We start from the raw sequence: 20,324 nt of genomic DNA, 5'->3' as shown, positions 1-20,324 counted from the left end.
TAAGTCTTTTATCCATTTTGAGTTTATTCTGGTGTATGGTGTTAGATGGTGGGCTGGTTTCATTTTTTTGCATGTACCAGTCCAGTTCTCCCAACAACATTTATTGAAGAGACTGTCTTTATTCCATTGTATGCTCTTGCCTTCTTTGTCAAATATCAGTTGACCATAAGGACATTTATTTCTACGTTCTCTATTCTGTTTCATTGATCTGTGTGTCTGTTCTTAAAAATTTGTTTGTTTGAAGGCATTTCCTGTTGTATATACTATTTATTTCATAAATATTTTATAGTAATTAATAGACGAATAAAAAGTTAATTTACTTATTATTTACATTTTACTTAATTGTTCCTTAACTGTTCATTTCACTTAATTGTGCCTTTGATTGTCGAGATCATAGAAAGGTTAAGCAAAAATTGTTAAAACATTTCTCCCCTGATTTAGGTTCTATAAGAACCTTAGACATGTTTCTGATTTTGTGCTTTTTTTTGTCTTTAACATTGAGAAAAGACACTACAAAAATGATAAGGATTGAGGGAAAAGAATTTACTCAGGTGGTAATACACATGTTGGCCACTGTAATAGTGGATTTGCTATATTTTCTCCTGTTAACTACCTAGTACAATTATTTTTTTTATTTTACTTTAATAGTTGTTCAAGTACAGTTTTCTGTCCTTTACTCCCATCCCAGCCCACCCATCCATCCCTCCCCACCTCCTTCCCATTTTCACCCCTCCTAGTTCCTAGTACAATTATTGAATTCAAAAATCCTGTAGATAAGTAACTGTTTTAAATCTAATATATTTAGCTCTTGGTAATAGAGGGGACGCACTAGAATTTTCAACACATTTTTTGTTTGTTTTTTTTTGGTAGGAGATCTCTGATGATAAATTTAATGTTCAGTAGCTGGTAGTCACTGACACTTGGTGATACTAAAGAAAATAGACTAGTTTTTCATCAGTTTTATTGTCTTTAAATTCATTACAGAAATTCACTTATTGCCTGAATTCAGGGCAAACTGCTTTAAGTTTCTTAGCCTTGGTATGGAACTATTTCTTATTGACATATAACATGCATGAAGTGGTCAGATCACAAAGGTACAGCTAAATAAATTATAAATTGAATACACTCATCACCACTCAAGGTCACAAAATAGGACATTATTGGTACCTCAGAAGCCCATTCTATGCCCTCTCTTAATGCTACCCCTCACCACTCTCCAAAGTTAGCTATTGTTATGACATTTAATACTATAGATTAATTTTGTCTGATTTTTAACTTTATGTAAATGGAATTGATTAAATAAATTTTATTCTTTTATGTCTGGCCTTTTTTTTTTTTTACTTTTTTGAGTTTTGCTTAACTTTTTCTGTATTATTTATTTTGATCTTCAGACTTGTGTTGCCTTCTGAGCTGAATAGTTATTTTTGACTAAGTGCTTTGCATTGCTTTAGAAAAATTGTAGAGATAATTTCAGGCCAAAGATGATACTACCTCTCTTCAGAGATGACTTGCGTTAGCTTTTGGAACACTCAGATCACCCAGTACAGTGAGTGATTGAGATTTGGACTTCAGTCTCTATGAATGCTGGTCCATTTTCTTATTCACCCTTCTTCAGTGTTGTTTTGAGATCTCAAACCAAAGCCTTAGATAGTATCCTTTTTGGGTTCTGGATTCTAGTATTTATCTTCTTTCAGCACTGTGGGACTCTGAAAACCACTCATCAGCTTTTCATTATGTCATCTACTTCTGTCTGAAAAGGCGGAAATCATGGGGGCAAAAATAGACCTAAATACAGTGTCTTATCTTTATGGGTTAACTTTTTCAGCATCTTGGCATTGTAATTTTTCACTGCCTTGTTAGTTTTTTGATACCTTTAAATCTATGTATTTTTTTAAAAAGTTTTGTCCATCTTGTTTTTAGAGGGAAGATTGGTCCTACTCTCCCATTATTGAAGTCTTGTAGAGGCTTTTCTCCTTCACCAGATAACTATATTTTATTGATTATGCTGTTACAGTTGTCCTGATTACACCTACTAGTTCTAATAGTTTTTGGGGTGTGTGTGTGTGTGTCAATTTTTAGAGTTTTCTACCTATAATATGATTATGTAATTTGCAAACAGATAATTTTACTTCTTCCTTTCCAATTTGGATGCTTTTTACTTCCTCCCTCCCTTTCTTTCTTCCTTTTTTTTTTTTGCCTAAGTGTTTTGGCTAGAACTTTCCTACTGGGGAAGCTCTAGGTTGAATAGAACCATGTTGAATAGAAGGGGTAAAAGTGACCATCCTTGCCTTATTCCTGTCCTTAGAGGAAAAACTTTCAGTCTTCACCATTGAGTATGATGTTTGCTGTGAATTTTTCATATATGGCTTTTATTATGTTGAGATCGTTTCCATGGTGACCCTTTAAATTCCCTAGAATTTACTTCAGCAGAGGGAGAGGGACTTGCAACAGTAGGTAGAGGTGTAACAACAATGGCTGCCCCGCCTCTTTGTCTGCACCAGCAATAAATGAAAGAGCACAACCCCCTGATATTTGGAGGATAAGGTCCTTTTTGCCCATGCTGGTTCTTTTAAGCTGTTAGCAAGTTGTTCCAGGAATGTTTGCATAGCTGCCTCTCTCATGGCTGGGTTGGGGGCTGGGTAATTACTACCTCTGCTGTTAGCTAAAGTTGACCAAAATTAACCAACATTAACTGCAATTTACTGTACAAGTCTTCCTCTGAATGTTATGAACCTTGAGTAGACTCTAGAGTTCCAAATAGTTATAGCAGACCAATTCTACAAGTGCAGTTTTCTAGATGTGGAGACAGATTCCTGGTGCTTTCTACTTCACCATGTTCCCAGGATCCTGTGCGGTCTTTGAATTTTACCTCTCCTTTACTCTGCTTTCTCCAAGATGTCATACTAGTCTGACTTCTTATATTAAGAAATCTGTTAATTCAGTTTTTTTCTGATTGTTTAACATATGCTGGATTTTAAGATACAAGATATTTTTCAATGTCACAGTGTCTCAGAACAGAAAATTAAGAGTTTGTTTTGTTATACCAAGAAAAAGAGTGGTGATGTTAGATACAGGAAATGTTAGCATTTTCTGTGTCTTACCTTAGTCATTAAAAATGGAATAAAAATGAGGGCCATATATTAATTAATTACCAAGCATTATCAACCTACAGCCTTATTTTTTAAAATTTTTAAACTGTATTTTATTGATCTGTTAACAGTTGTCCCAATTTTTCCCCCTTTGTCTCTCTCCATATGATACCCCTATTCCCTCCAGCAATCCCCTCCTTAGTCCATGGCTCACGCATATAAGTTCTTTGGCCTCTCCATTTCCTATACTGTTCTTATCATCCATCCCCATCTAGTTTGTACCTACCATTTTGTGCTTCTTAATCCCTAAACCTTTTTCCCCATTCTTCCCCTTTCCCCCAGCTGATAACCCTCCAAATGATCTCTATATCTATGATTCTCTTCCTGTTGGTGTTTGCTTAGTTTGTTTTTTAGGTTCGGTTTTTGATAGTTGTGAATTTATTGCCATTTTCATGTTCATAGTTTTGATCCTTTTCTTAGGTAAGTCCCTTTACATTTCCTATAATAATGGCTTGGCAATGATGAACTCCTTTACTTCTGCCTTGTCTGGGAATCATTTTATTTACCCTTCCATTCTAAATGGTAGCTTTGCTACATAGAGTAATCTAGTTTGTAGGTCCTTGCTTTTCATCACTTTGAATACTTCTTGCCAGTCCCTTCTTGCCTGCAGAATTTGTTTTGAGAAATCAGCTGACAGTATTTTGGGAACTCCTTTGTAGATAAAACACTCTGTTTTTCTCTTGCTGGTGTTAAGATTCTCTCTTTAATTAACTTTTGGCATCTTCATTATGATGTGTTTTGGTGTGGTCCTCTTTGGGTCCATCTTCTTTGGGACTCTCTGTGCTTCCTGGACTTATTTGTGTATTTCCTTCACCAAATTAGAGAAGTTTTCTTTCATTATTTTATCAAATAAATTGTCAAATTCTTGCTCTTCCTCCTCTTCTGGCACCCCTATGATTTGAATGTTGATACATTTGAAGATGTACCAGAGGCTCCTTAAGCCTGTCCTTATTTTTTTTTAATTCTTTTTTTCTTCTTGCTGTTCTGATGAATGTTTTTTTTCCTTCCTCATGTTCCAAGTCGTTGATTTGATTTTTGGTTTCATCCCTTCCACTGTTGGTTCCCTGTAGATTTTTCATTATTTCACTTAATATAACCTTCATTTTTAACTGGGTCTTTTTTATGCTGTTGAAGTACTCAGTGAGTTCCTTGAGCATCCTGATAACCAGTGTTTTGAACTCTGCAGCTGCTAGGTTGCTTATCTCCATTTTATTTAGATCTTTTTCTGGAGTTTTGTTCTTTCTTTCATTTGGACCATATTTCTTTGTCTTGTCATTTTGTCAGCCTCCCTGTGTTTCTCTGTATTAGGTAGAGATGCTTTGACTCCCTGACTTAGTAGCATGGCTTATTATAGAAAAGTGCACCTATAAGATGTATGGGGAGGAGCCTTAGGTAATTGCCAGAGTGGGGCAACTTGTGTCACCACTCTGTGGCTCTGTGTGGAAGAGGGCTCAGAGAGGGGACAGTGCCTCTACCTGGTCTCTGGAGTTTTGCCTGGGAGGAAGCTGTCTCCCAGCACTTGCCCTGCTGCCAGTTATTTCATTGTCTCCCCAAATTCCATTGGTGCCCTTCCAGCTATTGCCCTGGTGCTGAATCCCTGAGGACTGAGTCTGTGTAAATCCTAAATCCATTGCTCGCTCTTTTTGAGGAGTCTTCTGAGAATCCCACCATTTTTTCTGCCACCCCAACCCCCACTGGTTTTTACAGCAGAAAGTAATGAGGACTTATCTTCCTGGTGCTGGAACCCTGGGCTGGGTGGTCTGGTCTGGTGCTGGGATCCCTCATGCTTGAGGTGTCCCTCAGTTTTTATTTACCACCCTTGGATGTGGTATCACCTATCCTGCATCTCTGCGCCTTTCTGTGCCACTTGTGTCTCTGTGACTCTCCACCTCTCTTGTGCCTGTCCATGGGTCTACATCTCTCTGCACCTCCTTGCCCACCTCTTCCCCTCCTGCTTCTCCAAGATGAATGTGGTTTTCTTTAAATTCTTGGTTGTTGGACTTTCATACAGCTCGATTTTCTGATGTTTCTGGATGATATTTGTTTTGTAGTCTAGTTGTAATTTTTGCTGTAGTTGTACAAGGAGGCAAGGCTTGTTTACCTATGCCTCCATCTTGACCGGAAGTCTTGAGCCACTGCTTTAAACAAGAAATGTACTATTCCCTCAAGTCTAAAAAGGTAATTATAATTTCAAAAAGCAAAGTGAAAACTATAAAACTGCACATGTTAAAATGACTATAATATGTACAAAACCCAAACTAAGAATCTGCAGTGGAAAAAAAACACTGAAAAATAATTCAGAATGTATGTAGTTGCTAATGTTTGGCTTGTAAGAATATTTGTGATATTTTTCTTCTTTTGTTTCTATTACATAATCTTTTTCTAATTTTTCTATAATAAATGTTAATCAGCATGTACTTCTTAAATATTTGTTTATAGTAGTTAAATGCCGCTTGAGGTATGAGTCAGTCTCAATGAGAAAGCAGTTATGTAACTATTGATTTTAAGCTTTAATAAATGCGTTTATATTGCATATGCCAACATGTTTTCAAAATTCAACCTGAATTACATGAGCATACATTTTTCTCACTATTCACATGTAACAAATATACATGTATTTCTTTCCTCACAGAAATCTATCTAATGTGGAAGAAATTGGCACTTGTTCTTACATTAATCATGTCATCACTATGACAACACTTTATATCCAGCAAGTAGGTGTGAATTAATATATTCTTTTTTGCTGCTTTACTGAGAGTAACTAGGTTTTACTTTTTTCAGTAGTATAGTTAGTAAAGTTAAATATTTTCAGAGGACATAATAATAGAGAATAGAATTAAAATTATCATTGATATAATATATTTAGGGCATCTTATACATATTATCTAAAAGTAGGAAAACAATATATTTTATTTTAATTAAAAAATTTAAATGTTTTATAAATGACTTTTTAAAATCACACAATTTGTCATTTTATGTATTTACTCATCAAACATCTCTTGTTGAACACATAGTTTTTTTTTTGGAACTGTCTTTGATTATTTATTGGAAACCCTTTCTAGGAAATTAATAAAATTTGAGAGGTTATATTCAGTCCATCTAATTAATTGACTACCTTTAGATTCAAATGGAACTTAGGCTTTTACTTGAATAAAGACAATATATTATTAGATGATGAATGAAACTTAGTTCTTTAATGATGTAGGTAAGGATATTGTACAATTTAATTTTAACTAGACATAATTTTATGATTAATTTTATTCTCAGTTAAAAAGCAAAAAAAAAGAGAAGGAATTGGCAGATCAGACATCTATCGAAGAATTTGTGATCCATGCATTGGCATTTTGTGAAAGTTTATATGATCCATATCGGAATTGGAGACACAGAATATCAGGGTATGTCTTGTAAATCACAATTTTCATTTTAACCTTAATGTCATAATATATACAGTTCTTCAAAGCAAGCCTCTTTGAAAGCCATTGGTAAGATGTGTTTAGGACAACCCCCATCTCTGTCTCTGAGGTAGAGGTAATGAATTTGTGATAAAAGCCACTTCCAGAGAATCAATTTACCCTGAACTTTTATTTGTAATGCAATTAAATGCTAACGATCAGATAGGAAAATTTCAAAGCACAGTTATTTTTTTCGAGGAAAGGTCTCTGTTTTTAATCCATATTTCATAATTTGAAAATGAGTTGTAACAATATTTTATCCATTTCTTTTTATTTGTGGAGCTTGTGTCAGTCAAGGTCTAGTCAGGAAAATAGAAACAATACTATAATTTTATTTAAAAAGAGAGAATACAGGGTGGGACGAAAGTAAGTTTACAGTTGTAAATCTGGGAAACAGAGTTTATTTTTATTTCTTAATTATTTCTTATTTTTTTACTTAATAATATATTTATTGTATTTTTTATAATTAGTCATGAACAACTGTAAACCTGCTTTTGCTCAACCCTGTATAATACAAGGAAATTGTTTAATAGGTATTGAAGAGCTTAAAAAGGATAGGGGACACTGATATAATACAAACACAGTGATTTGTGAAAGCAGCTACTTCCCTGGGGCTGTGGGAACAAAGGAAAGAGACTGGAGTTACCTAAAGTGGAATGTTCAACCTTTGCAGTGCTGGGGCTTGGACCTCTGAGGAAGGAGTATTGCTTAGCCAGTGTGGGTATTGCTGCGTAGCTGTAAAGAGTCTAATTCTGAGATTGCCAGAAATAACCTGAAGATAGGAACCAACTGCGAATGCTACAGTTCAGAACTATTGGCTGGTAAAAAATAAGGAATAAGGAAGCAATTCATTTTTTGCTCTGTCAATCTTCTGGGCTCCATTTAGTACTCACTATTTTCAAAACCAACAGTACAGTGGCTGGGAAAAGAGAAATAGAGTTTGCGGAGTGCCTGTCCCAGAATCACAAAGCAGATAGAATATAGGATGATGGATTTGGAGGTTAGTGGTGATAGCGTAATTACCAGTACAGAGCTCAAAGAAGAGAGTTTTAAACTCATATGTCTCTTCTTAATCTGTGGGCACAGAATAAGATTTGTATCATCATCCACAGTGAGACCTCTTTTTCAAATGTCCCACATCTGCTGTATTTTCATTTTCATACTCACTTTAACCTGACCCACCTATAAACAATTCCCACTTCCTATAAGATTTCATTACTTAAATGTTTGGTTTACATAGACTCTCAGGGTTTTAGGGTAGTATACCCACACTTTGAATAGCTAGCATTAGATGATGGTGAAAAATTTATAACAGAGAGAACATTTACATAGATTACATGGTAATAATTGTATGATCTGTATAGTGATATTTTATTTAAATAACACATCCTTTAGTTAAAGCAAGAAGAAGTAGAATACTATGAACACATACTCCAGCTCATAATTATAGTAATCCTATCTGCTTATTTATACATTTACTTTTCTTTATGCCTTGAGAGAAATTGTCTTTATTAGTTAGCGTTCTCCATAGCAATAAATCCATTAGGGGTGTGTGTTTAGAAAGAGTTTATCATAAGCCACTGCCTCATGTGATAATAGAGGATTGCAGTCCAAATCTTTCATGTGGGTTGGGCTTGTGCCCCCCAGGAAAGTCAGTGGTGCGGTTATAGTCTGAAGGCTGGTGGATAGAGAGCTGATGTTCCAGTGGCAGCCCAAAGGCAGTCAGGCTGAACACCCAGACTTGTTGATGCAGATGAAGTCAGAAGGCAGCTTACTGGTGGAGAGGCCAGTCTTTTTCTTTACTCAGGCTTTTAACTGATTGGATGAGGCACTTTCTGGAGGGCAATCTCCTTTACCCAGAGTTCACCAGTTTAAGGGTTAATCTCATCCAAAACTCCCTCCAGGATGACACAAGTTTTGATAAGGACTTATTTTTGCATGGTTTTAAAATGTTTCCCCCACAGATTACAAATTTGTTGCAAAGGAAAAATTAATAATTATTTTGTATAGTACTGATAGTGTGTTAACTAGATGATCAAAATTAATATCAATAAGAAGCAGATGGACATTTTGTGCCTCTAGCTGTGACAGGTAAAAGGAGGACACATCATTGCTCATATAGTATTCCAGCCAGTGCTGCATAATCTACATCTAATTATATGGAAACATCAAGCAAACCCAAAATGAAGAACATTTTAATGAATAAAAAGGGTGGGAACAGTGTTCTTTAAAAGTGTCATAAAGAAAGGTGGTGGAAATGTTTCAGATTAAAGGAAGCTAAAGAGACATGACAGGTTAATGCAATACCTGACCCTGGACAGGAAGCTTTACTGGGGTCTGGGTTAGGGGCATGCTATAGCGGACGTTATTGGGTTAGTTGACAAAACTGGATTATGAATGGTAGATATAATAACTATTAATGTTAAATGTACTGAAATTTAATCACTACACTGTGCTTTTACTTAAGGAAATATTCCTGTTCTTAGGAAGTGTTTACTAAGGGCCAGAGTATTTATAATTTCCCCTTAAATGTTCTGAAAAATATTATATGTTTGAACATGTATATTTATAAATATATGTGCAGTATTTGTGGGGAGAGAGTGAGCAGATGGTAAAGCATTTGGGATACCATTTTAACAATGAACTTGGGTAAACTATATTTGACATTCTTTGTATTATTTTTATCTTGAAATGTTTGCAAGAGTTTGAGCTTATGTCCAGATAAAAAGTTTAAAATTAAGAAAATAGTTATATCCTAAGCACGATGTAAGCACTAAAAAGAAATCAGAAAAATTGATCGGGGACATGAACTTAGAAAACAGACGCAGACAAACGTTTTGCAGTGCTCTCAGAAACCTGTTGATATGGATTGGCATCTGTTAAATATAAGATACTTGGCCCTAATATTATATATGATAGTGGAGCAACCAAGTATGTTGTGTTCCAAAAATGGTACAAGACTAAGCTAATTTTTAGCTGCTCTATCTTGACCCATTGAAAGCATGCAATGCAAACTACTTAAGCTTTGCTTTATTTTATTTTATTTTATTTTATCTTAATTTTATTTTTATCCTCACCTGAGGACATACTTATTGATTTTATAGAGAGGAGAAGGGAGGGAGAGAGAGAGGGAGAGATACATACATCCATGTGGGAAAGAAACATTGATTGGTTGACTCTTGTATGCTCCCCAACCAGGGACCAAACCCACAACCTAGGTATGTGTCTGGACCAGGAATTGAACCTGTGACCTTTCAATTTGTAGGCTGGTGCTCCAAACAACTGAGCCACACTGGCCAGGGCTATTTATGCTTTATTGTTTGTGTTATGTATAATTTCTCCTCTTTATTTATGTTAGTATATTAAATGTTCCCACATTAATAATGGAAGTTATGCTTCTATGTTATATCTATGTTACAATTATTATTATTAATTGAAATTATTGGGGTGACATTGGTTTGCAAAACCATACAGGTTTCTAGTGAACAACTCAATAAAATGCATCTGTACCCTGTATTGTGCTCCCATTGCCCCAAGGAAAGTCTTTTGTTGTCCCCCTTCCCCACTACCTTTGCCCACCTCCACCTAACCCCTACCTGCTTTTCCCTCTGGCTGTCACCATGCTGTTGTCTGTGTCTATGTGTTACATATAAATATTTTTTGGCTAATCCTTTCATCTTCAACCCCTGCCCCACAGACAGCGCTCAGTCTGTTCCATTAATATAGGGCCTCTAGAATGAGTCATTAATCACAAATTGCAGTACATTTTCATTATGTTAAGTGAGTATGTTTACTGTTGTTTGTAGCACAGGATGTTTGGGTAGGATATATCTAATCTATTAATACCATAATTGATATAAATGTAAAAGGTAAATAATCTCATGGAAAATTTCAACTAAAATATAAATTTTCATTTTTTAAAAATTAATTTTCCTACCACATGACTAAATTTTTTAAAGGCATGACTATATTTTTTACTTGACATTCCAGTAATATTGTATCATAAAGACATAAAATTTTTGATAATGGTCTTAATAAATAGGAAGATTTAATAGTATTCTAGGATGTTATGTTTGACATTATAATGAATACAGACAGAATGGTAATTCTTGTGCCTCCTTGCAGTAGAAATGGTCAGAGATTTGGAAAGCGTTCAGTAGTGAATGGTGTCTGATACAATTTCTAGTGAATGTGGATCATAGAACTCTATTCTGTCATTACTGAGTCCAGCTGTGCCTATCCTGTTTGGCTTATTCTATGGTCAATTGGCTTTTCTTTCTAGCTTTGAATAATTATAAGGAAATTGATTTCAGTATCTCAGTTATGGTTATTAAGAAGGCATCTTAATTCAATACTTTATCAGTAGATCACATTTAGGTATATGGAGTTTCTATGTGGTTACTTCTTAAAGTATTTTTCATTTTTGTTGGTTTTATCTAACAACATTAAGAGCTTTTCAGGGCATGAACCAGTGTCTAATTTTTTTTAAAACTTCAGCAGTCTACCTGTTGGATGTATCATTGTAACAGTAACCTTTCTTTCCCAGTTCACCACCATATCCATCTAAGAGACTCATTTTGCATTGAATTGAAATGAAATGTAGTTGGTAAAAGTATATGCTATTTGTGTTGGCCTTAGGAAAGTCTGTGGAAATATTTCAGCCACCAAAACTATTAGAATTATCATTAAAAACAATATTTATCTCAGCCCATATTGGAGCTATATCCTTAAGATGGAAGAGGCAAGTAGTATGGACTCTTTGTGTTCAGATGAAATTTCAGACAGTGGCACAGAATAGTCTGATTTCTGATGAATGTCAGTGGTACTGTAGTAATAAACTATTACCTTAGGTATCAAATTAGCTGTACTGCTGAACAAGTTCTTTTACAGAGTAGAAATTTTAAATAGCTAGTTCCTTTTTCTTTTTCTAGTTTGGAGATTTTACCTGGCTGCTATTTTTCACCATTAGGCATTTTAATGGTGAAAAATTTTTTGCTTGCTTCTAAAGAAGAAATCCTTTCATTGGTGAACATTTAAGTTGTTGGCTAGACTTCCTCTTTAAGATTATATAAAATATTAAATTTATTTTATAATTATTTTTATAATTGTACCATCTCTACTTGCCCATGATATAATTTGGTATTAACTTCTTTTTGATGATAGACGAATCCTTAGTACGGTGGAAAAGAGCAGACAGAAATACAAACCAGCGGCTCTGACTGTGGAATTTGTCCCTTTCTTTTATCGTAAGTAACAGCTCTACTTTCTCTTACTTTGATTTTGATGTTACTTAGTAGCCCTGGGACCTTCCATTTGTTCACTCATAAACGGGAACAAAATATCATCTCATCTGGAATATTATGATAATTAAATGAGATGGCATAAAGTATTTAAAATACTACCTGATAGGTGGTTTCTGTTTTCCTTTCCTGTGAAAAAATACATATGAACCTTGCCTTTTAACAGATTTTAGCCTGTTCACAAATAGTTCTTAATGTTTCACTGTCAGACATTCCTTAGACATAAATAATACTGTGAAAGAGAAATCTTATTTATTTGTTTATTTGTGTATTATATTCACAGAGTGTTTTCAGGAAAGTGAACATCTCAAGGAAAGCCTTAAGTGTTGCTTATTGCATCTCTTTGGAGCCATTATAGCTGGTGGGCAGGTGAGGAACATATTGAATGTTAATATACAAAACAATAGTTAACAGTGCAAAAAGCTTTCTGTGGATAATTTAATGTATTCATTTATTTTTATAATTTAATGAAACATACAGATATTTTTCTAAGTTTATATCTTGTTTAAAACTAATCTGCTTACTTCTTTATTTTGTTAACTTCCTAGAAACCTAAATAATAATCTTAGCACTAAAAATGAAATTAACGCATAACTAGACTTAACAGTTTTTGGTCTCATAAGTCCTTACTTCAGTTGGCTTTTCACCTACTGGTTCTTCCTTTAGAATATAGAGGATTGTCAGCTGTAGTAGTCCACTTGATGAAATCAAGCTCTAGCAGTTTGATTTCCTAAGATATATGAATTTAGTCACTCTTCTGTTGACTTATAATTAGTGCATATAAACAAGGTTTTTTAACAAACCCTTAAGAAACATATTCTTTATTTTGTAATGTATATTTCTTTTTTTAAAGGATTATAGCTCAAAAAGGACATTCTGCCTATTTATGCACACAGTTTAGAGGTTTCTAACACTTTTTGTATCACATACCCCTTTGGCAGCTTGATAAGAGCCCCGTATTAGCATGTTTCTGAATGCCTATAATTAAATACATATGATTACAAAGGAAACTAATTTTACTCGAATACTACTAAATATTACTAAATATTATTAATATTACTAAAATATTAATGAAAATTTGTAACAAAGTAATATGTGCTTTATAACACATTAAATAAAAAGATATACTAGCACGTTTGTAACTAATGAAAATTTAGAAGAAGAGGTAAGGATAAATGAGTTTTAAGACACTGCGACAACAATAATGTAAGAAAGTTTATATGATTCTGTTGGTTACAAAAATCACAGGTGTAGCTAAAAATATTACTTGGGTTTCCTCGTGGGCTACCTTGCCTTCGCCTCTTTACTCTAGTAAAAGGGGAGTCTCTTTGTTGTAGGAGGACTGGTGACCAACATTGTATTTTTTAATTTGTTGCTTTATCACCTACCTTTATTAGCTGATGTCTCTTCATCATTTCTCCACTACTGTACTAAAAATAAGAACTAATAAGTGTTACGTGAATAAAATTGGAAACGACATGGCTTTTGACTAATGTAGAAGCTGGTTTGATCCCATTCCCTTTTTGAACACACAGAGACTTTTCGTTAGTGCCCAAGGGTAATGAGGCCCTGAGAGACTCCCAGTAATTAAAACTAAGAGAAATCAAGCAGATACTAAAGGGCCAACTTATTACTTTATGTACTTAAAATACTCAATCTTTGTAATCAAATTATAGCTAAAGTAACGGCTGTGTTGAAGTCAGAAGGTTGTTTGTTGATGATAGCATCAGAAAGGGTATTTAGATGAATTGAATATCTACAGACGTATGAATGGCCTTGTCATAAAGAACAGAAAAATTGAAGTCTGATGACTATTGTCCCTTCCCAAGCATCGTGCATGGGCTTACCATTGGCATATTTGTTCTGTTTTGTGTTATGTTAAGAGCAAGGGTTTTGGAGCCAGATTGACATAGGTTTAGATCCCGTGCCCATGTATAAGTAGTTGTATGATCTTGGATAAACTATTTACATATGTTTTAGTTTCTTTATTTATAATAAATAGAAATACTAACATGTATAGGGTAGTTAGTCATAAGGACCAAATAGTATATAATATATGTAAAACACTTAACAAAGTACATGTGCTTATAAGTACTAAGTAAATCACAGGTATATTAGTTCAATTTACGTGATTTCCTGTAGATACCAGTAAATACGAAAATTATAACAGCTTAAATTAGATGTTCACTTTTTTCTGTCATTAAAAAAAAAACAATGGTAAGCAGTCCAGTGTTAATCTGGTGGCTCTCAGATCCTCAGGTATTCAGGTTCCTTCTGAATGTCAGTCTTTTACTTACTATTTCTTGTGCTTCAAGATAGCTTCTAGAGTTCTGGCTCTTTTGTGTGCATTTTAGGCACAAAGATGGAGAGGGAGGTGAAAACAAATGGCAAATGCCAGCTATTTTTAAAGGAGATACTGAAAAGCTGACATTTGATGTCTTTTTGTCTCATCTGCTAAACTTCATTGGATAATTGCAAATATATCCAGATAAAAAATTTGGTGAAACTTGCTTCCTCAGACTCCTTAGCAGCAAGGGAGGCTAGGAAATGTAATCTTTATTCCTAGTAGTTATGTATGCAGGCAGAATATCAGGGATTCTATTCATAAGGAAGCGTAGGAAAATGGAACTTGGGTGGGCCATCAGCAATTTCTTCCATACTGGTACTTGTTATTATTGATATTATGTATTAGGTTGATAACAACAAGTCCTAATAGCTTCATTGCTGTTCCTTTCCAATGATTTTGCATAACTTTGTTCATATTTATTATATATCAATTTAATAATTTAGGGCAACATATATTGTTTATTTCTAAATTTAATGAATCACCTCTAATAAAGTTACCAGTAACTTAGACTTTCAGAAATGTTTATTTGACTCAGCTACTCCAGTCTCCAGTCCACTTATTTATCTATATCATTTAAGATGGATTTTCTATAAACAACAGAACCTGAGAGAGGCTTAATCAAATCAAGTTTCCTTTTTTTTTTATTCTTACATAAGAAGTCCAGATGTAGGCAGTTTTGAGGTGGTATAGCAGCTCAATAATACCAGCAGGGACTGTGGTCCTTCAATATTTCTGTTCTGCTTTCTACTTCATTTTTATTTATTTCTAATCCTCACCTGAGGACATTTTTTTCATTGCTTTTGGAGAGAAACATCAATGTGAGAGAGAATCATTGATTGGTTGCCTCCTGGAGGCACCTGGACCAGGGATTGAACCTGTAACCTAGGTATGTGACCTGACCAGAATCGAACTCACAACCTTTTGGTTACTGCATGATGTTCCAGCTAACTGAGCCGCACTGGCCAGGGCTAGCCTCCTTACTTTAATTCCTTGTGATAGAAAGTTGTGTCCAGGCCTCATGCCTGCATTTCAGGCAGGGAATAGGTGAAAAGGCCAAGAGCAGAGGGTTCTTTCTTTTTATTTGTGAAGTGATAGCTTCTTCGTAGTCTCTTGGCATATACCCTCGACCAAAACATGGCTATTCCTAGATGCAAGGGGGTGTGGTGAGTTTTCTACGTGAGGAGATTGCTATCTGAATAAAATTAGAATTCTGTTAGGAAATGAAGACAGGTAAAATACTAGCAGTGTCAAAGTATCTGATTAAAATTTTTTATATGTTGATTCACTAAAATGAAAAGTCTGAAGATTTGTTAAATTGCTTTTTTTAAAGCTATTTTAAAAAAAATTCTCACCTGAAATATGTATATTGATTTTAGAGAGAGAAGAAGGGTGGAGGTGGAGGGGGGGCAGGGAGAGAGACATTGATGTGAGAGGGAAACATTGGTCTGATGCTTCCTGCACGTGCCCTGACCTGGGATTCAACCTGCATCCTTTAGTTGTATGGGACGACCGACTGTCCAAACAACTGAACCACCTGGCCACGGCTTTTTTTTTTTCTCCAAACATGCAAAACTTCAGATTTTGGGGTTTTATTTTTGTTGTTTGTCATGTTTCAGAAGAATGCTTTGCAAGCAATTTCTCCAGCCACCATGGAAGTTCTTATGAGAGTTTTGGCAGATTGTGATTCCTGGGAGGACAGAAATCCTGACGAAGTGGGTAGGAAGGTAGAACTGACTCTGAAGTGCCTTACAGAAGTGGTGCATATTCTTCTCACTAGCAGCTCTGACCAGCGTCAAGTGGAAACCAGCACTATTCTGGAGAACTATTTTAAATTGTTAAATTCAGATCACTCAGCTTTACCAAAGCAAAGGAGGTCCAGAGAGTGGGAAAGCTGGTTCATAGCTCTACAGATAAAAATGCTGAGTAAGTATTGCATAAAGTTTATTATACTCAGTTTTCTCCAAGTCCTTTTCTTACTTTTATATTTTCCTCTTCATTTCAAATACAAAGCCATTGTATAGAAGGTATTGATTGCTTAATTCAGATATTGTGTGACTATTTAAATCTCAGTTTCAAGATTATTAATGGGGAAATTTATGTATACATCTGTGTTTAATAGTGACAAAATGGAGCCTCAGTATTCTGTTTTGGAAGTATTATTTACTAAAAGCATCAATGTTAAAAAGCTACGATTTCAAAATTCTAGGATAAGTAAATTTTCAGAAAGTGCTGTTTGTAGTTTTTAACCTATAGCAAGAGTTGCATACAATTAGTTTTCTATATACTTCTATAGCATCTCTGTAGACTACCTCAACAGCTTTCCTTCCTCCAGAGGACCTCTGTTTTTTGTTTTGTTTTCCTCAGAACCTCTGCCTGTGTGTGTGTATGTGTGTGTCTCTCTGTCTGGTTTCTCTTTGTGTTGGTTATTATGTGTCATTCTGTGCTTATTTCTCTCTCTCTGTAAGCTCCTTCACCAATATGTGATTTCTTATTGTATTCCTTTGTTAGATTGATAGATAAAAATATTACTAATTGAGAGTTCCTTTTTATAGAAGTAAAATATTTTTTTATTACAGTTAAACTAGGAAATTCAGATAAGTAAAAAGACAAAGGTTTTTTATATCCTGTCATCCAGACATAACCAACATTAATGGTTTGTTCTGTAGCTCTACAGACTTAAAAAATGCTTATGTGAGCAGGTATGTGGTGTCCAATTTAAAAATATTGGATATCAAAATTTTGGTGAAACTTAATGAGCCACTACAGTAGTGATTCTGTAGGGAAATAAGATCCATATTATATGTGTTTTATTCTTTTAATTTTTTTATTTAAAAAAATCATTGATTTGAGGGAGAGAGAAAAAAAAAGATCGATTTGTTGTTCTACTTGTTTATACATTCATTGGTGGTTTCTTGTATATGTCCTGACACCAGGGATTGAGGCCACAACTTTGGTGTACTGGGACTGTGCTCTCACCAACTGAACTGCCTGGCCAGGGCTGCGTCTATTCTTTTATATGTTGTAACATGTTGTGTTTTATAATTATTAAATATTGTAAGTTTATAAGAAAGCTTGAGGCTATATTGAATGAACTTTTTGTTGGAAACTATATATATTACCTATACCAAATGTTCTTTTACTTCTGAATGGGGGTATTCCTTCAGTAGGAAAAAAGAGCAAAGCATCATCACAAATGGATTGATTGAGTCTCTTTTTCATAATGGCCGTATGTTAGTTAATACACGTAAATGAGACTATGTTGCCAAATACAACCACATGTTGCTTAATAACAGGAAGTTGAAACCTCAGTTGTTTAACACTTGAGCATATTATTATGGAAGAGAAATTAAACTCTGGGAACTATATCACTCATATAAAAAATTAAATATTTTTAATAATAAAGTATAGAAATGTTCACTCTTCTTATCAAGTAAGAAGTACAGATTTTTTTTCTACTACCCATCCCTATCATCTCCTAATTAATTTATATCTGTTATCTGAAAAGCCTAAATTTAAAATATGGCTTGAGTAAATGTTTCTATGATCCAAAATTTTCTACCTTATAAATGGGTGATTTTATTTTTATTTTCCTAGATACCATCACAGCCATGTTCGACTGCACGGATAGGCCTGTTCTTCAGGCCATTTTTCTTAACAGTAATTGCTTTGAACATCTCATACGACTGCTACAGAACTGCAAGGTATTTTTCTATTACTATTCTTCATTTTTAAGAAGTTGTTGTTTTATGTTTTGATTCAAGTTTGAGCATATTATTAGCACCATTTTTTGTTGTGGTAAAATGCACATGTAAAATGTACTGTCTTAATCATTTTTAACTGCATAGTACACATTAAGTACATTCACATTCACATAGTTATGCGACCGTCGCTTCCATTCATTCCCCATATTTCTTTTCATCTGATAAAAGTGAAAGTTTATACCCATTGATTCCACATTTTCCCTTCTCCCCAGCAACCACCATTCTACTTTCTGTATGATTTTGACTATTGTATGTATGTCATATAAGTGGAATGATACAGTGATTTTGTATGTGTATGTGACTTATTTAGCATAATGTCCTCAAGAGTCATCCATGTCATATCATATAGCAAAATTTTCTTCCTTTTTAAGGCCAAATAATATGTATGTGTGTGCATACCACATTTAATTTATTCATTCATCTGCCTATGGACCCCTATATTGATTTTACCTTTTGACTATTATGGATAATTTTGCCATGAGTATGCATATACAAATGTCTCTTCGAGACCTTGCTTTTAATTCTTTTGGGTATATATCCAGAAGTGGGATTGTGGGATCATATATAGTAATTCAATTTTTAATTTTTTGAGGAACCACCATAGTGTTTTCCATAGTGGCTGAACCATTTTACATTCCTACCAATAGTACACAATGGTTCAAAGGCTCCAGTTTCTCCACATCCTCATCAAGAGTTGTTATTTTCTTCTTTTTAAAATAAAAAAAATTTGATAATTGTTATCTTAATGGTTGTGAGGTGGTATCTCATTTTTTGATTTGCCTTTTTCTAATGATTAGTGATAGCATCTTTTCATGCACTTTTTGGTCATTTATCTTCTTTGGAGAAATGTGTGTTTAAGACCTTTGCTCATTTTAAAATTGGATTGTTCATTTATTTTGTTGTTGAGTTTTAAAGTATTTTTTCTAGTGCATCGTTAAAATTTGGTGACAGCATCTGATACATATAATTTTATGCTTTTGTTTCATTTAAGATTATTTCATTAGTATTTTTGTTATGTCTATAATAACTGCATGATATTAAGTGGATGTACAATAATGTACTTAACTGTTCCCTATTGATAGATAATTAATTTGTCTCCAGTTTTTTTTGTTGTTACATAACTTTCAAGTTTCAACAAATAGAATTTTATTTCTATTAGAATTAGTATGTCGAAGAGCATAAACTTTTTTTAAGGTTAGGGAACTTTGTATTAATATTAAAACAACTTAAATATTTACAAGTGTAGAAAAATAGAAATATTGATGTTCTTGATATGTAGTGCCCATTTACAAATTATTTTTCACTTATACTTTTAGCAGATTTGTGTGTGAGTATATAACTAATATCTCTGTTCATTATATATTTCTATAAATTTAAGATAGTATCAGAAATATTTTAGAGAACTTCTGGAGAAGCCTTTGAAAATGAAACTTGCTTCAAAGAGCTTTTACCTTTCTATTTGAGGTATTCCTTTCACGGAGTCCCTGCTGAAAAATACCAGGAGTTTATTCTGATTCTGTGAAAATACTTCAGAATAAGGAGTTTAATACCAGCTCCTTGAATTTTTATATACTGTTAGGAGCAGTATCCCTGAAAGCATTTATGTAACCATGGTTCTTAACTAGCAGTAAAACAGTAAAGAATATATTAAGTAATAGTAGTGAACATCTGTGAAGTCAATGTCAGTACCACATTACCTCTGGAGATTTAATATGCCTTCACTCACCTTTTAAAAATCGTTTATTCTTGGGAAACAAGTTTTGGACAGTGGAAGCAGCATAAGAGAAATGTTTATAAAACCTTTTGTTGTAAAAAAGTTGTCTTTTTCAGCTATAAAGGCAACTTCAATGATAAAGACAGAATCTCATGTGTGTAGAGAGCCTGCCAATTACACATTATAGAAGGGTAAATCATAAAATGTAGTAAAAACTAAAATTTAATATTATGAACTTACTACATTAAAATGCAGTAAGAACTACATTTGATTAGTATATGACTTTCTTTAATCTATGAGATTCGCATAATTTTAAAAATCTATCGTCATGGTCAGTGTCTTTTTAAAAATTAAAAAAAATTGTTTGAGATAGCTGTCATGGGTAGATAATTGCTCTTTCTGTCATGGGATAATTCAAAGTTTCTTATAATTTAGGTCTGGAAATTCACTAACAGTTATAGCACTTTAAAATTTAATTATTTGATACCAGTTACCACATTTTCTTTTGAAACAGGAAATGCTAGAGAAGAAAGAAACCCATTTTAGAAGGGAAAGCCAGGCTTTCGGACCTGGCCTTCTCAGTGGCCTTCCCACCTGGCAG

The 20,324-nt window shown here is 34.0% G+C and overlaps 1 protein-coding gene across 2 annotated transcripts in view; it reads left to right on the top strand.

Moving 5' to 3' along the window:
* Positions 1-20,324, top strand: part of NBEAL1 (neurobeachin like 1) — a 160,620-nt gene that overhangs the window by 33,234 nt on the left and 107,062 nt on the right. For both annotated transcript variants that reach the window (XM_036023040.1, XM_036023039.1), the window contains exons 4-9: positions 5,782-5,863; positions 6,417-6,544; positions 11,765-11,847; positions 12,185-12,270; positions 15,865-16,171; positions 17,843-17,949. In XM_036023040.1, the coding sequence (XP_035878933.1) occupies positions 5,782-5,863; positions 6,417-6,544; positions 11,765-11,847; positions 12,185-12,270; positions 15,865-16,171; positions 17,843-17,949 (793 nt within the window). The remainder of the gene's footprint in view (positions 1-5,781; positions 5,864-6,416; positions 6,545-11,764; positions 11,848-12,184; positions 12,271-15,864; positions 16,172-17,842; positions 17,950-20,324) is intronic.

This window comes from Phyllostomus discolor, chromosome 4, assembly GCF_004126475.2.
Source record: "Phyllostomus discolor isolate MPI-MPIP mPhyDis1 chromosome 4, mPhyDis1.pri.v3, whole genome shotgun sequence".
In the NCBI taxonomy this organism is placed as follows: Eukaryota; Metazoa; Chordata; class Mammalia; order Chiroptera; family Phyllostomidae; genus Phyllostomus; species Phyllostomus discolor.
This window is presented reverse-complemented; position numbering and strand designations above follow the sequence as displayed.